Raw genomic sequence first — 16,644 nt, forward strand, 5'->3', positions numbered from 1 at the left:
GGCAGGTCAGGCAGAGAATGGAGGCAAGACCTGGCACAAAGCCTAAAACAGAACAGAAGGGAGGTGTAGCTGACAAAATGATGTAGAGATTTCCCAGTTTCCACTTGTATTTAATGTATTTTGCATTTCACATCTGTATTTTTATTTTGTGGCCCCCCTAGTTTATTTTTCATGCATTAAAAAGACTTAAGTGTTTCTAAAGTAACAACTATGGTTTTAAAAGGATATCTCTTCCCCTCCTCCCCCTCCCCCTCCCCCCAATTACAACAGACATGCAATATTAATATAGGGTGAGTGGGCACAGATGTTATCAAAATCACCTCCTACCTGCCAACTCCACCAAATTTTCCAGTGCTTGGATATTTTCTTCCACTGCTGTGTGGAATTTCTTATTGTAATGTTCTCTGTGCTTTTTTTTTTTTTTTTTTGCCTTTTTTTTTTCAGATGTTTTATCCAGTTACTAAACCTCTATATGGCCTCCTCTGATCAGCTGTCTGAGCTAAAACAATACTTCATGACAATCACTGAAAAGAAAAGTGGCCTCTGAAGGTCCTGATGTGGTTAGCGTGAGGGGCCAGGGGCTTGTGCTGAGTGCTAGAAGAGCACTTTATAACCATGGCAAATCAGTAAGTTTGGGCTAGATGACATGGCAGAGAAGTGATGTGAAATATGAGTTGGGGAAGCATTCAAAAGAAAGGGAAAGTGAAAAGGCAGATTTAACTGGATTTTCATTTTCCAGTGTTACCAATGTGTGAGTTTACTACGAGGATGATGTTTTTCTTTGCTGACTCTTGGAATTCTCTGTACCTCTTCTTTACTTCAATATTGTGCTGCTAACATATGTCTGCATAGCAAAACGTGTACATGTGAGTTCTTGCTGTGCCTCAAGCCTATGAAAAGCTATATTAGCACAGCACTAAATCTGAACTAATGCACCCTGTCTCTCAGCAAGGACTAATAGCTCAGGATCAGCTTCATGCTAACAGCTTTTGAGAGGCCTGGAATGGAGGCAAAATGAGTTTTATCTTCCCACAATGTACTTTGTAGAGCTATGCATATTGGGTCTAATTTGGAAGAAGCATTAAAAGCTTTCTTTAATACATGATTTTGCTTTTCAATGGTATATGTCAAAGTGCTTTGCAAACGAGGCAAGCATCACTGTCTATATTTCATGATGTGCAATACTAGGACAAGCAAAACACAGCACCTGCCCTTAGCCACACAAGGGTCAGGCTTGGAGCATGGTTTCGATCTCCATTACCTTATCCACCAGACCATATTGTTTCTCTAACTGGTAGTTGCAGGATTGTTCAGATTCTGCTGCATCTGCTGAATATATTCTGATAATATTCAGTCCCATAATTCTTTATATAAAATCCTATGTTTATCAATCCTGTCCACAAATCAGAAATACTGCAGTGCATTCTACGCAGCCTAAGTTTTTCTAGTTTAGTACCTACAAAATCAAAGCAGAATTATGTCAATCTGTTGTGAAAATGTGCAGAATTCTAATCTCTATGAGTTGAAGTAATAACAATGTCTGTATAAAATTATGCATTGGTTATCATACATCAGGTTTCATATCTTTACATAGAAAGTGAAAGAAAAAGCTCCTAAAGATAATTTCCTTGAAGTATGTTTTGGTTACAAACTAATCAATATTCTGATTAGCTTTAAGAAGTTGATTGTATGCAATACACAATGTACTATGTTCTTCTATTTGCCTTTGTGGCTTAACTTAATTTTCAAAACGATGATGAAACATTAATGACATTTAGCCCAGAATTCAAGCCTGATTTAACTTGGTTAGCTTTTGTGGCATTGTATCGAGAACTCATTTGGATTTAAACATTTCAGGTTGTTTTACATACTTTACAGCAATAATTGCGCTGTTTAGAAAAATGTGGTGCCATCATGTGGACAATATTAAGAAGTGTAAAAAACAGTTTTTAAAAGAAAAACTAGGTAACAGATAAATATCTGTATTCAATATCATGAATCAGCTGAATTATAAATATGTATTATATGAGCCATGCACAAATCTGTGGGTTTAAAACTGTATTAGATAAGAAGAAAAACTGATAATGGAATCAGGAATTGTTGATTCAATCCTGTTTATTTTCCAAGAGCTCAGGAAGTCCTTTCTCATGAGCACAGACTGAACAAAACACACACAAGAGTCTCGAAGCCACTTTTAATCAGCCCCTAATTCCAACATTACCCACTCTTGTACTCATTTCTGTATCTGTTTATCTCTTTGGTTTTCCTCTAAGACTTTACAAAACTTGTTTTTGTACAGCCTGCATTGCTCCTCTCCCACACAAATGCGCGCACACTCGCACAAACACTCCTATACATAACATTAACTGGCCAAGGCATCTGCCCACACAGTTCTCATTCCTGCGTGAGTTCACATGAAGCTCTGTTTCAGCAATAGTTTTGTTTTGAGGCCTCTTCTTGTTTCTTACATTTAACCCAGAGGAAAGAGACTTTGCCAGATTTGAAACAGCTATCCCTAATACCAATAAGTGTCCACAACGGTCAAATTAGAAACACTGCGGTGCACTCACACAGCCTAAGTTTTTCTAGTTTAATACCTACAAAATCAAAGCAGGATTATGTCAATCTAAATGTCCAGAATTTTAATCTCTGTAAGGTGGAGTAATAACAGTGCCTCTATAAAAACATACATTGCTTGCCACACGTCAGGTTTCATATCTTTACATAGAAAGTGAAAGAAAAAGTTCCTAAAGATACTTTCCTCTACAGTACCCCATCTGTAACAGATTGTGAAGGCTTGCACACGAGCAGCGTGATTCAAAAACTGTCCTCTGTGATACACTCCCCCAAAGCAAACCCGCATGTCACAGAACTGTAATCTGTCTCCTGCTCTGAGACCCTGTATGCCAAGTGCTAGTTAGCATATTCTGCAGTCTGCTGATTTAACTTACACTAAATAAAGGCAAGAACTTTTAAAGCCTTGCCAGTGGGTTTGAAACGATCTATCTGGGACAGAGCTTGAAGACACAACATGTTTGGATTGGTCCCTTCTTTTGTAAAAGTGAAAGTTTAATGGGTTTGTTTTGGTAAAACTTAAGAAGTTTTATTTGACCTTTATGAACATTGAAGATCTTTGGAATCCTTTTTGAGAATGGAGATTTATGTAGTGTTTTACTCAGAAATTGACTGACTTTGTGCAGAAAGAGCCTGCTCTTGTGGTACAGTAAGAAATGCAATATGTATACATGTAGCTTTACTAAATGGATATAATGCAATATCATACATTAAGAAGATTCTCTGTGGTGCTGTTTTAGCTTCCGTATAAAGACAGGTAACTCTATGAAGGAATGACATCTGTTTTCCAAGTCTTTGCATCTCATGCTTGGTTGATTTTGTTGTGTAAGAAAATATGAGTTCCAGCTGAAATTTTTACCATTCTTGGGCCATTTTTTTCATGGTGATTGTCTGGTGTTTAACCAGGTATGAACATAGACTACAATCTTTTTCTTATTGGATAAACTTACAGTGTCTCTTGCTCTTTTTCTACTTTGCCATTTATTTTCATGAAACTTGTGGGGGCTTAATTTTCTTTAATAATTTTACCTTGCTGTCAGACTTGGTAGAAATGATTTTGGGTTGAAAAATTCTGAGGCTGGGAAGCAAATGGAACATGGTGAGGCATAGATAAGGCTGTTGGAAGTCTCTAGTCTGTATCACTGTGCTCAAGTTCTTGATTACTTGGCATTTAAATGTTTAGAGTACATGGACAAAGCCAAAAAACTTAGTTTGTATGTTTTTTAATTAATTCCCATAAATCTGACACCAATCTCGAAATAAAGAGACTTCACTGGTGATTTTTCAATAATCAGGAACATTGTGCTAGAGTGTGGAACAAGCTTAACAACCAAATTTCTTTCAGATGAACTTTAAATGCCAAAGTATCCCATGACAACTTGCATGAGTTTGGTTTTCAGTGTTTTGGAAACTCTACACTCATCCTTTTAAAAAGTGTGACACTGGTTTGGTTTTGGAAGAATTGTTTAAAGGCACTCTGAAGGCCAGTAAGGTAGTGAAAATATATTAGATTTTCTGGATTCTAACATCTTTTGCCATTAGTGAAGGTGAAAATGGGAAAATGAACCCGTCCTGATTCATGAATTTTTGATGTTGTGCATGGTTCATCAAATTTTATTAGTTTTTGCCCACTGTATAACCTTGATGAGCTAATGTGATTATGCAATATTACTAGTGGTAGAATTTAATTTCCATTTTTAAAACAAACATCTCTCAAACTAAAATTTGAACAGAAAAAACCCAACAATCAGAATCTCATCAATTTCTGTCAGCTGTAGTCTGGGAATATTATATTCTATGTCTCTTCACAAAACTCATTCTTTCTGATCCCCCCCTGGGTGAGGGTTGGGTCTATCAGTCATTGTACCACCCTCATCACTGGGATTTCCTGTAACTATTACCCAGTAATTCTTATCTTCTTCAGCTTTATGGGAGTCCAGATAAGTGTGACAAATTACTTCATACTCTTTTCCAAAATAAGACCTGCAAAGTCAAAGAAAAGGGGATGGGCAGAGGGAATTAATATAAACATAAATTCAGCAAATCTGCATTATCTGTAAATTGTTCAAGATTTTCTCATGTTTCTCTTGGCTTATTCAGAAATATCACTATGCACTTTTAAATATCAGACTGTTACAAGAAACACAATAGCCCACTTTGTTTCTTATGAATAATTCAGGAATTTAAAATCAAAGGGAAACACCATCTTTCTAGCTTCAGAGCTAAAGCAGCCCCGTCAGTATAAGACACCGATACACCAGCTCGGCATGAACAAACTGGTTAGGTTCTAGTCATCATTCACATCACCTTTCCTGTCTGCCTGAGGAAGACTCTGGCTACTTAATAACTGTTTCAGCCTCAAACTTTCAGAGCACATTTCATCCTCAAAAACTTGATACAAATCCTCAGTCAGATCTTGCTCAGAATTTAATGGGAAACAATTGGTATACCCCTTAACAATGCTTAATCAATGTTAATTTAATGCACACATATGAACTTGAATTGCGGGAATAACTTCAGTTTGTTGAGGGATTGATTCATATGGACATGAGCAACATACAGTTTTATACAGTGTGTTTGTATTTAGTTCTATTACTCCTTACACTGCTTAGTATACCAATTTTTCTTTAAAAAAAACCCCCGAACAACTGTAGTTGTTCAAGATATTCAAAGGGAGAACCACCAAGAAACTAGAAAAGGCTAGACGCATGATATGATATGAATTTAAAAGAAAAAAAAACACAAATAAGACTGAGCTGATTGTCTGCAGCATCTCAGTGGCACATATTATAGCCCAGAAATAAAATAAGGGAAAGGAGAATGTGCATTCTGCGTTCTTTTCCATTTCCTCAGTGCGTTCCTAAAGCAACTATCTTGCTTCTTACAGTAATTCTTGATGTTGGCACATCATTACGTACATCCCTGCCAGTTACAAATTATTCTTACCTTGTCCAAAAGTTCCTTGGAACAGCTAAGCTCCGATTAGTACGGCAATGAGTAATAATAATTTTAGAGTTTGCCTGGAAAAAAACAAGGGAAGACACTTGACAGACATTTTTACACTAATTCTAGCTTTTCTTATTCAAACGAACTGTTTTTATTTCCTGCTTAGTGTAAACCCGCATTGCTCTGTATCGCTCTGACACCACTGCACATTGATAGTGAGACATTTTACACCCTATCAGTTCTTGACACAACTGTCTTAATAGCTAAGACCAGCCAAATGCTTAGCCCTCAGGTCAGACACATTCTCCTGTCCAATACATTCCATTCCACTCCATTGTGCTGGGTACTTAAAAAAAAAAAAAAGCCAAGCAAGTAGTAGAGAGTTATTCCAGTGGCCTGTGCCATCAGGGTAATTCCGCTTACAATTGGTATTTGCCATATGAGAGATCCAGATGGTTTGGGGACACAGCCTAGAAATGGACCTTTTGTATTTTTTTTATGTATAACAGAATTAATTTTTAGGCACCCTCATTTGCCAATACTGTGAATAAAGAATGTTGTCTTTGACAATCACATGATTTTGACCGTGTTTATTAGCGAGCTGATTCTGTGTAAATGAGTCACAGTTCAAGGCTGCAGAGGAACGGTTGTAGTTGTGATATTTTGCTATATACCCAGAACTTCAGGAAGCCTAGCAGTTACGTGGAACAGGAAAATACTGCATCTGCTTAATGTATTTACAGAAGGTTAAAAGCCACATTTGGAAAAGCATCCACTTATTCAGATGCCTTGGGTTTTTTTTTTTAATTTTTTTTTTTTTAAATTTAATGTACAGGAGTTCTTAATCACAAGTCCTAATATTGGACATGGAATTTAGTGCTTAGAAGTCCTGAAAAGCAGATTCCAAGTACTGCATCCTCACAACATGATAATGTTGACCTTTAAAAAAATGTGATGAGAAAAACTGAGCAAGTCAACCTCAAAATGAATACCAGAACCTAATAGTTGTATTTGCAGATTCCCTGGTTAACGAGATTGTTCCTCCCCTCTCCCCCTTCCTAAAATTACAGGTCAGAACCTGCATAAAGAAAATATGTGAATAAGTTGGACACAACTTTTTTCTAAGTACACCATCTACCATTTCAATTAAATCTTCATAACTTTTTTTACAGTTTTAATTTCTTACAGGAACTGGAAATCCTTCATATTCGAGACGCAGTTGTGGATCCAAGAAGGTAGCTTGCCAGCAAGTCAAATAGGAAAGCTCATCTGTCAAAAATACTTGCTGAAGGTAAGATTTTTTAGCAAATCTTGTAAATGATTTATGGTCACTTGCTAGATATAACTGCAAATAAAAATACATATTAAGGACAGTATATAAATATATAAATAAGGACAGTATGCAAATAGAAAAAGAAACAAGATATGAATTTTTAAAAATATTTTTCAACACAAAAAAATTTCTCTCGGCTCCTGAAAAATCAGTCTGCCAAGCGAAAGCTACACAGACAAAATGCATTACATAGATTCTATATTGTTCATAAGCTCATTAAGTAGCTATCCTATAGGCAGAGTGGTGAATACTAATTTAAAATTGAATTTACATTCCAAAGATTTTCTCTCACCAAAGTAGTTCTTGAGAGGAAAATTTTTTTCAAAGTTGTGGTGATTTATTTTGAGTGCATATGTAACATATAATGTCTTATTTGCTTCTAACTTGCAGAGGGAAACAACATTAACATTTAATAGAAACCTGCTCCCTCAGAATGATAGGATAGTATGTTACTTCATATACCTACTATAGATTCACAAGAAATGAAATCTTCTCATTTTGGATTTATTTAAAGTAAAAAATAAAATAAATAAAAAAAACCCCAACCTCCCTCTAATGATGAATTCTTTCATGATTCACAAGCTAATTTTAATTTCCTTTTTTCTTCTCTTTTTAAAAATCTCCTTTATTCAGTCATTCTGGCTTAAAACTCCCCTGGCCTGCACACCTGATCTCAGGCAAGTTGCACAAACTTTCTGAACAGGTATTGCTTATCTTGACCTATGTATGATTCTGAATCTGTTCGGGAAAGCTAAGATGTTGAACCACTGTGCAGCTTTATATATATATACACATACATATAGTAATTAAATGCATACTATCAGTATATGCTACCATTGCCATTTGCAACTTTATTGCCTTACCATTTGGTCAGAAAACCCTCCTGTTGTCCCAAGAACAAAGTTTTGCCCAAATCTAATTGGTTCACTCCCTGCACCTCCATCAACACTGTTAAAATCGTAAAAAGGAAGAGAGAGACATTCAAATGATCAGCTTTATTATTCTTTTTGTTTCGGTGGCAACACTTTGCATTAAGTTTACCTTTAAAAATAAGTAAAATATCTTAACCAAAAAGACATTTCGTACTTGACTTACTGGTTAAAATATTTAACAGGATAGAAACAGAATGGACTGATTACTTTTTATAACATATTAACATGCAGGCTGGAAAGATAACATCTGATGAAAAATCAATCAGAATTCAGCACTGAGGGTCCCTTTAAAATACACTTAATGCAACCATCTGAAAAATCACAGATTAAAAGCAGTATAGTGTGTGCTTGTGCTTGTAACTTAACATATGTTGCTAATAATATATGTAAATGATATTAAATAATTAGGTTCATTACATCAATATACATCCTGGTATATCCTGATTTCCAGAAAAATTTCTGTACCTGACATTAAAGAATCACTGAAGTAAGTGCTAGGCTTTCTAAGTATTTTCAGCATAAAAAAACTGACTTAGGTGATCAACCTAGTAGCTGGTTAACGAGCGACTTGATAGCATTCAGTGCCGATAACTCTAAGATCAGACAGCAATGAAGCAAAATTATTTTGGCTGCAGTTCTAAAAGGCCTAAATTATGCTCTTGGCATCAAAATCCTTTCTTAGGTCTAACCCAAAGTGTTTTGCTCCATCAGGATTCCCTGGGTTAGTTTGCACTGTTATTGTTACGTACATGCACTCGGGCAGAGCCTCCCGCTGTTGAGCAGGACCCTGCTGTTCTGTTTCCTCTCCCACAAACAGCTGGAATTACATATGTCTTCGAGAGGGAGAATATGCTGTTGGATTAGGGGGGTTTTTTAGGACAACAGAAACACTGTCCACTTCACATACAGCAAAAGCATTGACACAAATTTCTGCTTCAGAGACCTTATTTGCAGGATAATGAATAATAATACTAAGTGCTTTTCGGACATGTTTTGTAATCTACGGCTGAAATACGAACGTATTAAAAACAGCTGCAGAGTTTACCAAATGATGCAGTGAACTCGATTCTATTTTCACACCAGTTCTAAGCTGATTTAAACTTCCTTGGAATTATTTACAGTAATGTGTGGAGCAGAATCAAGCTTAATGCATGACCCAAGTTAAAGACTCTTAAATAAATTAACCTTACTCGAATTCATTTGTATATTAGGAAACTCCGTTGTGTATTTCTCAAAGCAAGATACTGAAAGCTAACATAATAATTAAAAACAACTCAGAATAAAGTACCAAACCTTAAAATACAAAAAGTGTTTTGACCCACAGGGTCCACGCTCTCAGCTGCACTAACTCCACAAGGGGCTTGCAATGATTTAGCCGAATATATGGACATTTCATCCAGATTAATCGCCAAAGTCAGACTGATGCACGCTCCAGGGCAATTCTTCTCTGAGGATTTGTTGTCTGGGTTCAAAAGCATCACAGTGTCTCCAAAATGAACAAATCCATCCTTAGATACTGACAGCTGTACCTAAATTAAAATATGCATAATTTTTGCAGAATTATCTGAATTTAATATCAGAAGTATTTTAGCACACAAAATGCTAATCCATAGCACTTTTAACGCATAAAGAACACTAATAACAGCTATGCCATTCTAGGTGGAGTCATAGAGGATTGACATAACCTTCTTAAAAAATTACCTTCTTCAAAAGATTATCTTGAAGTTTGTTTATTTTCTGTATTAAAAGTTCTCCTCGTTCTCTTTTATGCATAAAATCCCTCAAGCGATCCTGCTTGCAAAGGAGAGAGGGGGCAGACATGTTATCCAGCGCTCACAATCTCAGGTTTAAAGTGAGTTTAAAGAACTAGGGGGAAATACGGTGAGGCGAAGAGGCAGAGAGGAGCGAAGGGCCGGCTCCATCCCTACCTCCTCCAAACAGGCGTCCTCGTTCCAGTTGCCGATGAGCACCCCGGGTCTGTAGGCGGCCATGGCTGCCGCCCAGGCTGCACGGCGTCCGCTGTCGCCATGGCGATCACTCTAGCTAGCGATTGGGCGCGGGGAGGCAGAGCCCGCCAATGAGCGGGTGGGAGCGGGAGGCAGGGGGCGGGCTCTTTCTGACCCAAGCGCTGAGGGAGGGCCCGACATCCAGCAGGGAAAGGCCTCGGCGAGTAGAAGCCGCCATTGGGACTCCCTTGTGGCTTTGCCCAGTCAGACGGCAGCTCTGAATGCAGGAGGCCTGCTGCTCCCTGGGGCGGTTCGGCTGAGCCCCTTGAGGGCCTGCAGCGATGTGCTGAGAGGGCAGCGATGCTGCTGGGCCCGAAGCAGCTCCTCATCTTCTCACGCCCTCTGAGGGGTTTCTGATGGCCTGCCTCAATGCTTACGCCTTTCCAGGCATCGTTGTACGTGGAAGTACTTCTGTTCCTGGTTCAGTTGCACAAATGAGGGATGCTGAAATTCAAGAATTTGAGCCAAGCTATAGTCTTACAGCTTTATTTATAATCACGTATCTTTTACGCTCTGTGTTGGTCAAGGAGGTGCATCAGTTTAACGCAACAAATGAGTTCATGACAGTAACGATGTGGTGTTGGTGAATAGTTTGAATGAATTAGGTGATTGTTTGAATACAAATGTTTTGGTTTGTTACTATTTTAGTTTTGAAATCTACTATGGCAAGATATGCTAAGTGAATATACAACGCATTTACTTTCCAGACAGCTTAAGGCAATGATTTTCAATGACAGTGTAGATCCTTGCACAGTACATTTAATCTCTTTACAACTGTCATGGTTTTCTTGCAAGCTCACTATTGTAAGGTTCCAATGCTAGACAGCTTAAAAAGCTTAAAAGAAAATGTTTTGGGGTTTGTGCTTTGGGTTTTGCTTTTTTTGTTTTGTTTTTTTTTTTTTTTTTCTGGACAGCTGGGCTTCATGTTGTCATCAGCCAGTTTTGACAACAATTCACATGAAACCTGGCTCTTTTGCTTGTTGTGGTTTTTGTTTTGTTAAACTAAAAGTTATTACACAGTTGTTCAGCACATCCCAACCCTTTTAAGTACGAAATAAGATCCATTTTTGTTCAAATAGCACCACTTTGTGGTCAGTTCTGGTAAGTGACGCTTTCCTACACGGCCGCGCTGGAAGCAATGCTGGAAATTTTAATCGAAATACAGAGGAAACTTTGTTCATCTTGGCTGAATATCAAAAGCCAACAAATTTTGGAAGTATCAGATGTGATTTGAAATCTGAAGTCTTTTCAGAAAAAGACATTTAATTAATTTACTGTGTTGCTAGTAATTTCTACTTAGCACTTAAAATTACAGTCGTGCTTTTCACAGAGCTAAGGTTTTTATTAGGGTGACTGGTTAATCAGACTGGTGTGCAAATGATAAAGTGGATTTATCACACTTTCGTTCAAAACTGCATAATGTATTTGAACTTAAAGAATTTACTTTTGCTAATCTCAATGTGCAATGTCTAAGAAGTTTCAAATTTTTTTTTGTTTCGGAATTAAGCCATTTTAAATTCAATATTCAGTAATAAATTGTCATAAAACTATGTATTATACTCAGCCATATTATTAAGAACACATGCACTCAGTCTCACTGTGCATGTAGCTAATATAGAGTCCACAGAAAACTTTTGTAGTTTCATAGCCTTATGCACCATCTGTACTCAGTTACTTACAGATTCTGATGCAAATATTACATAGAAAGAAGTATTTGTACTCAAAATGTAATTGTGTACAGAAACATCTCCATGCATCTCTTAGTAGGATTATGCTGTGTTTATCCTTGTCACCTGGAAGACTTTCATTTCTGATTGCATAGCATTCCATGAAAACAAACAAACAGAGCCCTCTATAAACGTGTTTGTAAACTGAACATTTTTCCTACAGGAGAGGTTACAGGTCTATTCAACTCAGCTCAGTTTCCTTTTAAGCAGATAAAATCTACATCTACTCCTAACAGTTGTTTGCATTATTAAATGGTGGGAAGAAAAGCTGTACTTGTGAAACACTTGGTCCATGTTTTGTGTGTTAATTTACTCCAGCATACAAACTGACCAGACTTAAAGGTATATTTGGTTTACTGAAAACACCAGTATTTCCCTTTTTTCCTTTAAGTCTTTGTTAAATAAAATTATAGCCAGTGTACTTTCAGAGACTCTTCCCCTACTGTTCTAGAGTTACAGCTCTTTTCCTCTTTCTCTTTCCTCATTTTCTTTTTTTAATGAAAGAGAACTAGATGGTTGAGAAGACCCAAAATAGCATATAGAGCTAAGCCATTAGTTTACATAAAAGGCTGGGCTGGTTAGGCTTTTAATTGCCTTAAGATTGTCAGTAATGTGTGAGATATAGAGCATGTTTTAAATACTTTAATATATAAATGCATTGTTATGTATCAGTAGTACAAATTATCATCACTTAATCAAATCTCATAAAAAGGGCAAGGTCTGAATGAATACGAACATAAATGAAGTCCAAGAAAGAAGTATGCCATCTTTATTCAGAGGAAGTGGCACAGCATTAAGTTTTTCTGTGAGCTCATCCACTCATGCCTTCTTATTTCATGGTGGAAAATATGATTTTTACTTGTACCTGCTGTTTGGCAATTTATGAAATTGTGTTCATACTGGAAAAAATTACTAAACCAATCTTTAATCGTATACAAGTTGGATTTTTAATACCTGCCTTTACTGCCTTGGGAGAGTATCTATGTTTTTTCCTGTTTTCCTTTGTGTATCCTGTTGAAAATTATGTATGTGCCAAATTTGATTAACAATACAGACTAAATAATACTGCATAGGAGTAAAACATATGTTCTTCAGGACGATTTGTTTAGTTTCATTTTATTATTTCACACTAGCATTATTCTGACATGTGCTATGAATCAGAGCATAGCTATCAATATTTTCTTTTGCTGTTATTAGGTTTCTGGCTATTAAAATGATTAATCTGCTTGTTAATAATATAACTTCAGTTTCTTATTCTAACCTGTTCCCCAAACACTCATCTGTTCACAGCACAAAAAGAATTAAGTTGTTTATGCGATAAGATTTAAGGATTGAGTTTTTTGCCAGACACTTGTACTTGTGTCTCCTATTTTGGCTGTGAATTTCAGTGTGGAATTTTCCTGCAATGTTTGTTGTTGAGGAGCAATCAACCTGTTCATGGTATAGTAATTTCTGAAATGTAGTAATCCTTTAAAAAGGCCTCTCACTCTTCCTTTTACAAGAAAGGGGAGCAGGATGCTTGTGCGTTGTATTGGTGGTAAGTTTGCTGATGTAGGTACACAAGTGGAAAGTTTCCCAGTATTAGATCTGGTTGAAGACATCCAAAATTGCTATGATTACTCATGTGGTGTTTTATAACCAAAAGATTCTGCTAGGATGAGAGAACCATTTGCAAAGCTTCTAAGACCAGCAAACACTTGCCAGTTCAAGTTTGGATTGAGTTATCCACATCTCCATGGTATTTTCATTCTACTGGTCTCTAAGTTAGTCTTGTACAGAGCATGCCCTTTTGCGAAGTTGTTGTATAATTGTCATGGTTTAATCATGGCCGGCAACTAAGCACCACACAGCCGCTCACTCACTCCCCCGCAGCAGGATGGGGGAGAGAATCAGAAGAGTGAAAGTGAGAAAATTCCTGGGTTGAGATAAAGACAGTTTAATAGGTAAAGCAAAAGCTGCACGCACAAGCAAAGCAAAGCAAGGAATTCATTCCCCACTTCCCATCAGCGGGCAGGTGTTCAGCCATCTCTAGGAAAGCAGGGCTCCATCATGTGTAATGGTGACATGGGAAGACAAACATCCCCCCTTTCCTCCTTCTTCCCCCAGCTTTATATGCTGAGCAGATGTCATATGGTATGGAATATCCCTTTGGTCAGCTGAGGTCAGCTGTCCCAGCTGTGTCCCCTCCCAACTCCTTGTGCACCCCCAGCCTACTCACCGGTGGGGTGGGGTGAGAAGCAGAAAAGGCCTTGGCTCTGTGTAAGCACTGCTCAGTAATAATGAAAACATCTCTATATTATGAACACTGTTTTCAGCATAAATCCGAAATATAGTCTCATACTAGCAACTGCGAAAAAAATTAACTCTATACCACCAAAACCAGCACGATACTGGAATATTTTCTCTTCACATTGAGCTATTTCATCATGACTGCTCATGTTAGCTGTTTGAAGATTATTTTTTTTCTCTGCCTGGCTGAATTTTTTTCAGGAGGTGGGCTTGAAAAAACACTAGAGCTCTGAATCTCTCAAAAAATGTTGTCATTTCAGGAGCAGTAACTTATGAAAAGAATATAGAAATATTAAAGTATGTCTCCAAGGAATAACATTGTATTTTGCAAAGAGATCTGTATTAACTCTGAAGAAGCTAGAATACTTTCATTGGCAAAAAATAGCTCAGCTGGGAACTACTGTGTTTATTAGCACAAGCAGGAACACCATTAACAAAGCTATATTGCTGCTTATGTTCATGTCTTCACAGGACTCTGCACTATGTAAGCCTAACTTCAGGCAATTAAAAAAAATCTTATTTTTCAAGCTATGGAGTATTTGTCCAAGGTATCATGACCAGAACAATGAGACTGGCCATGTCGTTGGCTAGGTGAAAGATTTATATTTAATTTGCAGTATTTAATGTATATGATATGATCTCAGCTGACTTCTTTTAAGTACTACTTGCCAGGGACCTACTTGAAGAGACTTTTGTTAAATCATATTCCACCCTACTTCCAATATATTGAGTGTATTTACTGAACTACAAAGTTCTGTCATCACCCACAGGCACTGACACAGAATCATTGTGGGTGAGGCGTGGTCCTATTTATAACGGGTGGAAATCAGGTCATTGTCTCTCTTGTTTACTGATCTGTTTAAGCTTTGGTTTCCATGAATACTCATGCTTGAGATTTTGAAATTTTGTTAGCAAATTTTGCATATAAAAAGCAATAGCATGATTGTCCAGAGGGAAAAAAAATAAGCCCTGAACTCCATGACTTTAGCTGACTTTGACCTTGGGGGTTGTTCAAGCATGCAGTCCTGCCAATGTGAACCTACTGCTCCTGAAACTGAAAAGCAACGTTTTTGCATGACCTCTTGTGAACCCAGAGCATTCTCTTTCTTCCCACTTTAGGGCTAACTATAGACAGTGCTTAGGGTTGCCTTTGCTTCCCTGTTTAGCCTTGCCTGCAGCATGATCCATATCTTCTGTGGCGAATTGCCTGTGTGCATCAGTCATGGCCTGGTTACCTCAATTCTCTCCTTTTGGCTTTTGTTTCCCTGTGATGGTAGTGTTAAGATAGAAAACAGTCTGTTCCCTTAGTTTTCCATAGTGGAAATATCTGCTTCAGTCCCTTGAAGCAAAGTAATGACATTTACAAATAACACTAGAGGTGCATGTCAGTCCATCTTCAAACATTTGCTAAATTTCCTTGTTAGAAGCTGTATCCTACTGGGCCCAAATCAGAAGTTTATTTGTGGTAGTCAAGGTTCAGAGATAAAGAAATGTTAGAGATCAGAATACTTTGGTTCAAATGAATCTGTATGCTTCATAAAATGAACTTTTAAGAAACAGGAACAGAAACTGACTTATGTATTTATACCACAAAACGTGAATCAGTTAAATATTTCTGGCATAACAAAAAGGAACATGATGAGAATCTTTTGTCCTAAGGGGAAAAGAACACATGTATCATAATTGTTTTTAATGTTTTCTGCCACCATTCCACTATTTATGGTTTTGATTTGGATGACCCTACTCTGGCACTGTGTTTATGTCAGACATCACGGCCTACAGAAAATATTTTATATGTCTGAAGACCCTGGCAACTGTTCTAATTTGAGACTCTGAACATTCTGGTATTTCTTTGTTGCTATTGGTTAGTAAATTAGCAGTTCTTAGTTGGTAGCTTTTCTTTGAGCCGTGGGAGAGAAATGCTGAGGACTCGAGGACTCAAGGAACAGACAGAACACAAATAATGTAATAAATAACAAAATCACTGAAATGGTCATTGCAAGGTACAGTGTATTTTCTAGTCCAAAATGAAAAGCTAGACCATTCATTCTTTCAACACCTGTTCTGGGGGGAAATAACTTTTTTTGCTGAAATAACTTTTAAGTATTGGTAAGGGTCCTGTTTGCTCTTTTCAGTGGAATGGAACGATGCAGAATTGGCCAGTTTTCTCCAAGTTTTACCTGAATCCCGCTGGGAAAAAAAAGGGGATTAGTGTAAAAGGAAGGGTTGGGGCTCTTTTGAAAGGAGGCGGAATATCTGTGGGCAGGAATAGTATTTTGTGCTCTGAGATGAGCGTGCTGCTCCATTGGTGTATGTGCAGCTCACGCAGAGCCCTGGCAGCTCCCGCAAGGGGGTGTCTGGACTCCCTTCTTGGTAAAGCCAGCCCTGAAAGCACCGCTGAACTGCATTTCTGTCTCATTAGACATAGGGAACTCTTCGCTGAGGTTCACTTCAGAATAAGAGGTGTTTAAAATGTGTTGTTTATCTTAACTGAGAAAATGAAAGCGCAGCTTTCCCACTTCCTTCAACAATGTGTCCCACAGCAGAAAGCGATTTTCAGTAATATATGCAGACCTAATTAGAAGGTAAGGATACATTTTGAAGATCACCAGGCCATAGACATTGCCATTATTTAAACTTTTGGGAATCCAGCTAGGAGGCAAGAAGCAGATATACAAAAGAATGCACAGAGTTATCCTAATCCATACAATCTATTCATATCTTACACGGTCCCTAAGAAAAATTGTTTAATCTCAGTAGGAATTACTGAGGAGTAAGTAATATCAAATAAATGCAGAAATTTCAAGGCCATTTAGCTTTTGAAATAGTGCTTTCAC

At 37.5% G+C, this 16,644-nt stretch overlaps 1 protein-coding gene across 1 annotated transcript; it reads right to left on the minus strand.

Moving 5' to 3' along the window:
- Nucleotides 1-2,100: 2,100 nt before the first annotated feature.
- On the minus strand, nt 2,101-9,792 carry CFAP161 (cilia and flagella associated protein 161). Its single transcript, XM_010304698.2, has 7 exons — nt 9,714-9,792; nt 9,487-9,576; nt 9,079-9,314; nt 7,717-7,801; nt 6,707-6,865; nt 5,521-5,594; nt 2,101-4,557 (listed from the first exon to the last, which is right to left on the minus strand). The coding sequence occupies exons 1-7, from the start codon at nt 9,774-9,776 to the stop codon at nt 4,389-4,391; spliced, it is 876 nt and encodes a 291-aa protein (XP_010303000.2). The 5' UTR covers nt 9,777-9,792; the 3' UTR covers nt 2,101-4,388.
- Nucleotides 9,793-16,644: the final 6,852 nt, after the last annotated feature.

Source organism: Balearica regulorum, chromosome 12, assembly GCF_011004875.1.
Source record: "Balearica regulorum gibbericeps isolate bBalReg1 chromosome 12, bBalReg1.pri, whole genome shotgun sequence".
Taxonomy (NCBI): domain Eukaryota; kingdom Metazoa; phylum Chordata; class Aves; order Gruiformes; family Gruidae; genus Balearica; species Balearica regulorum.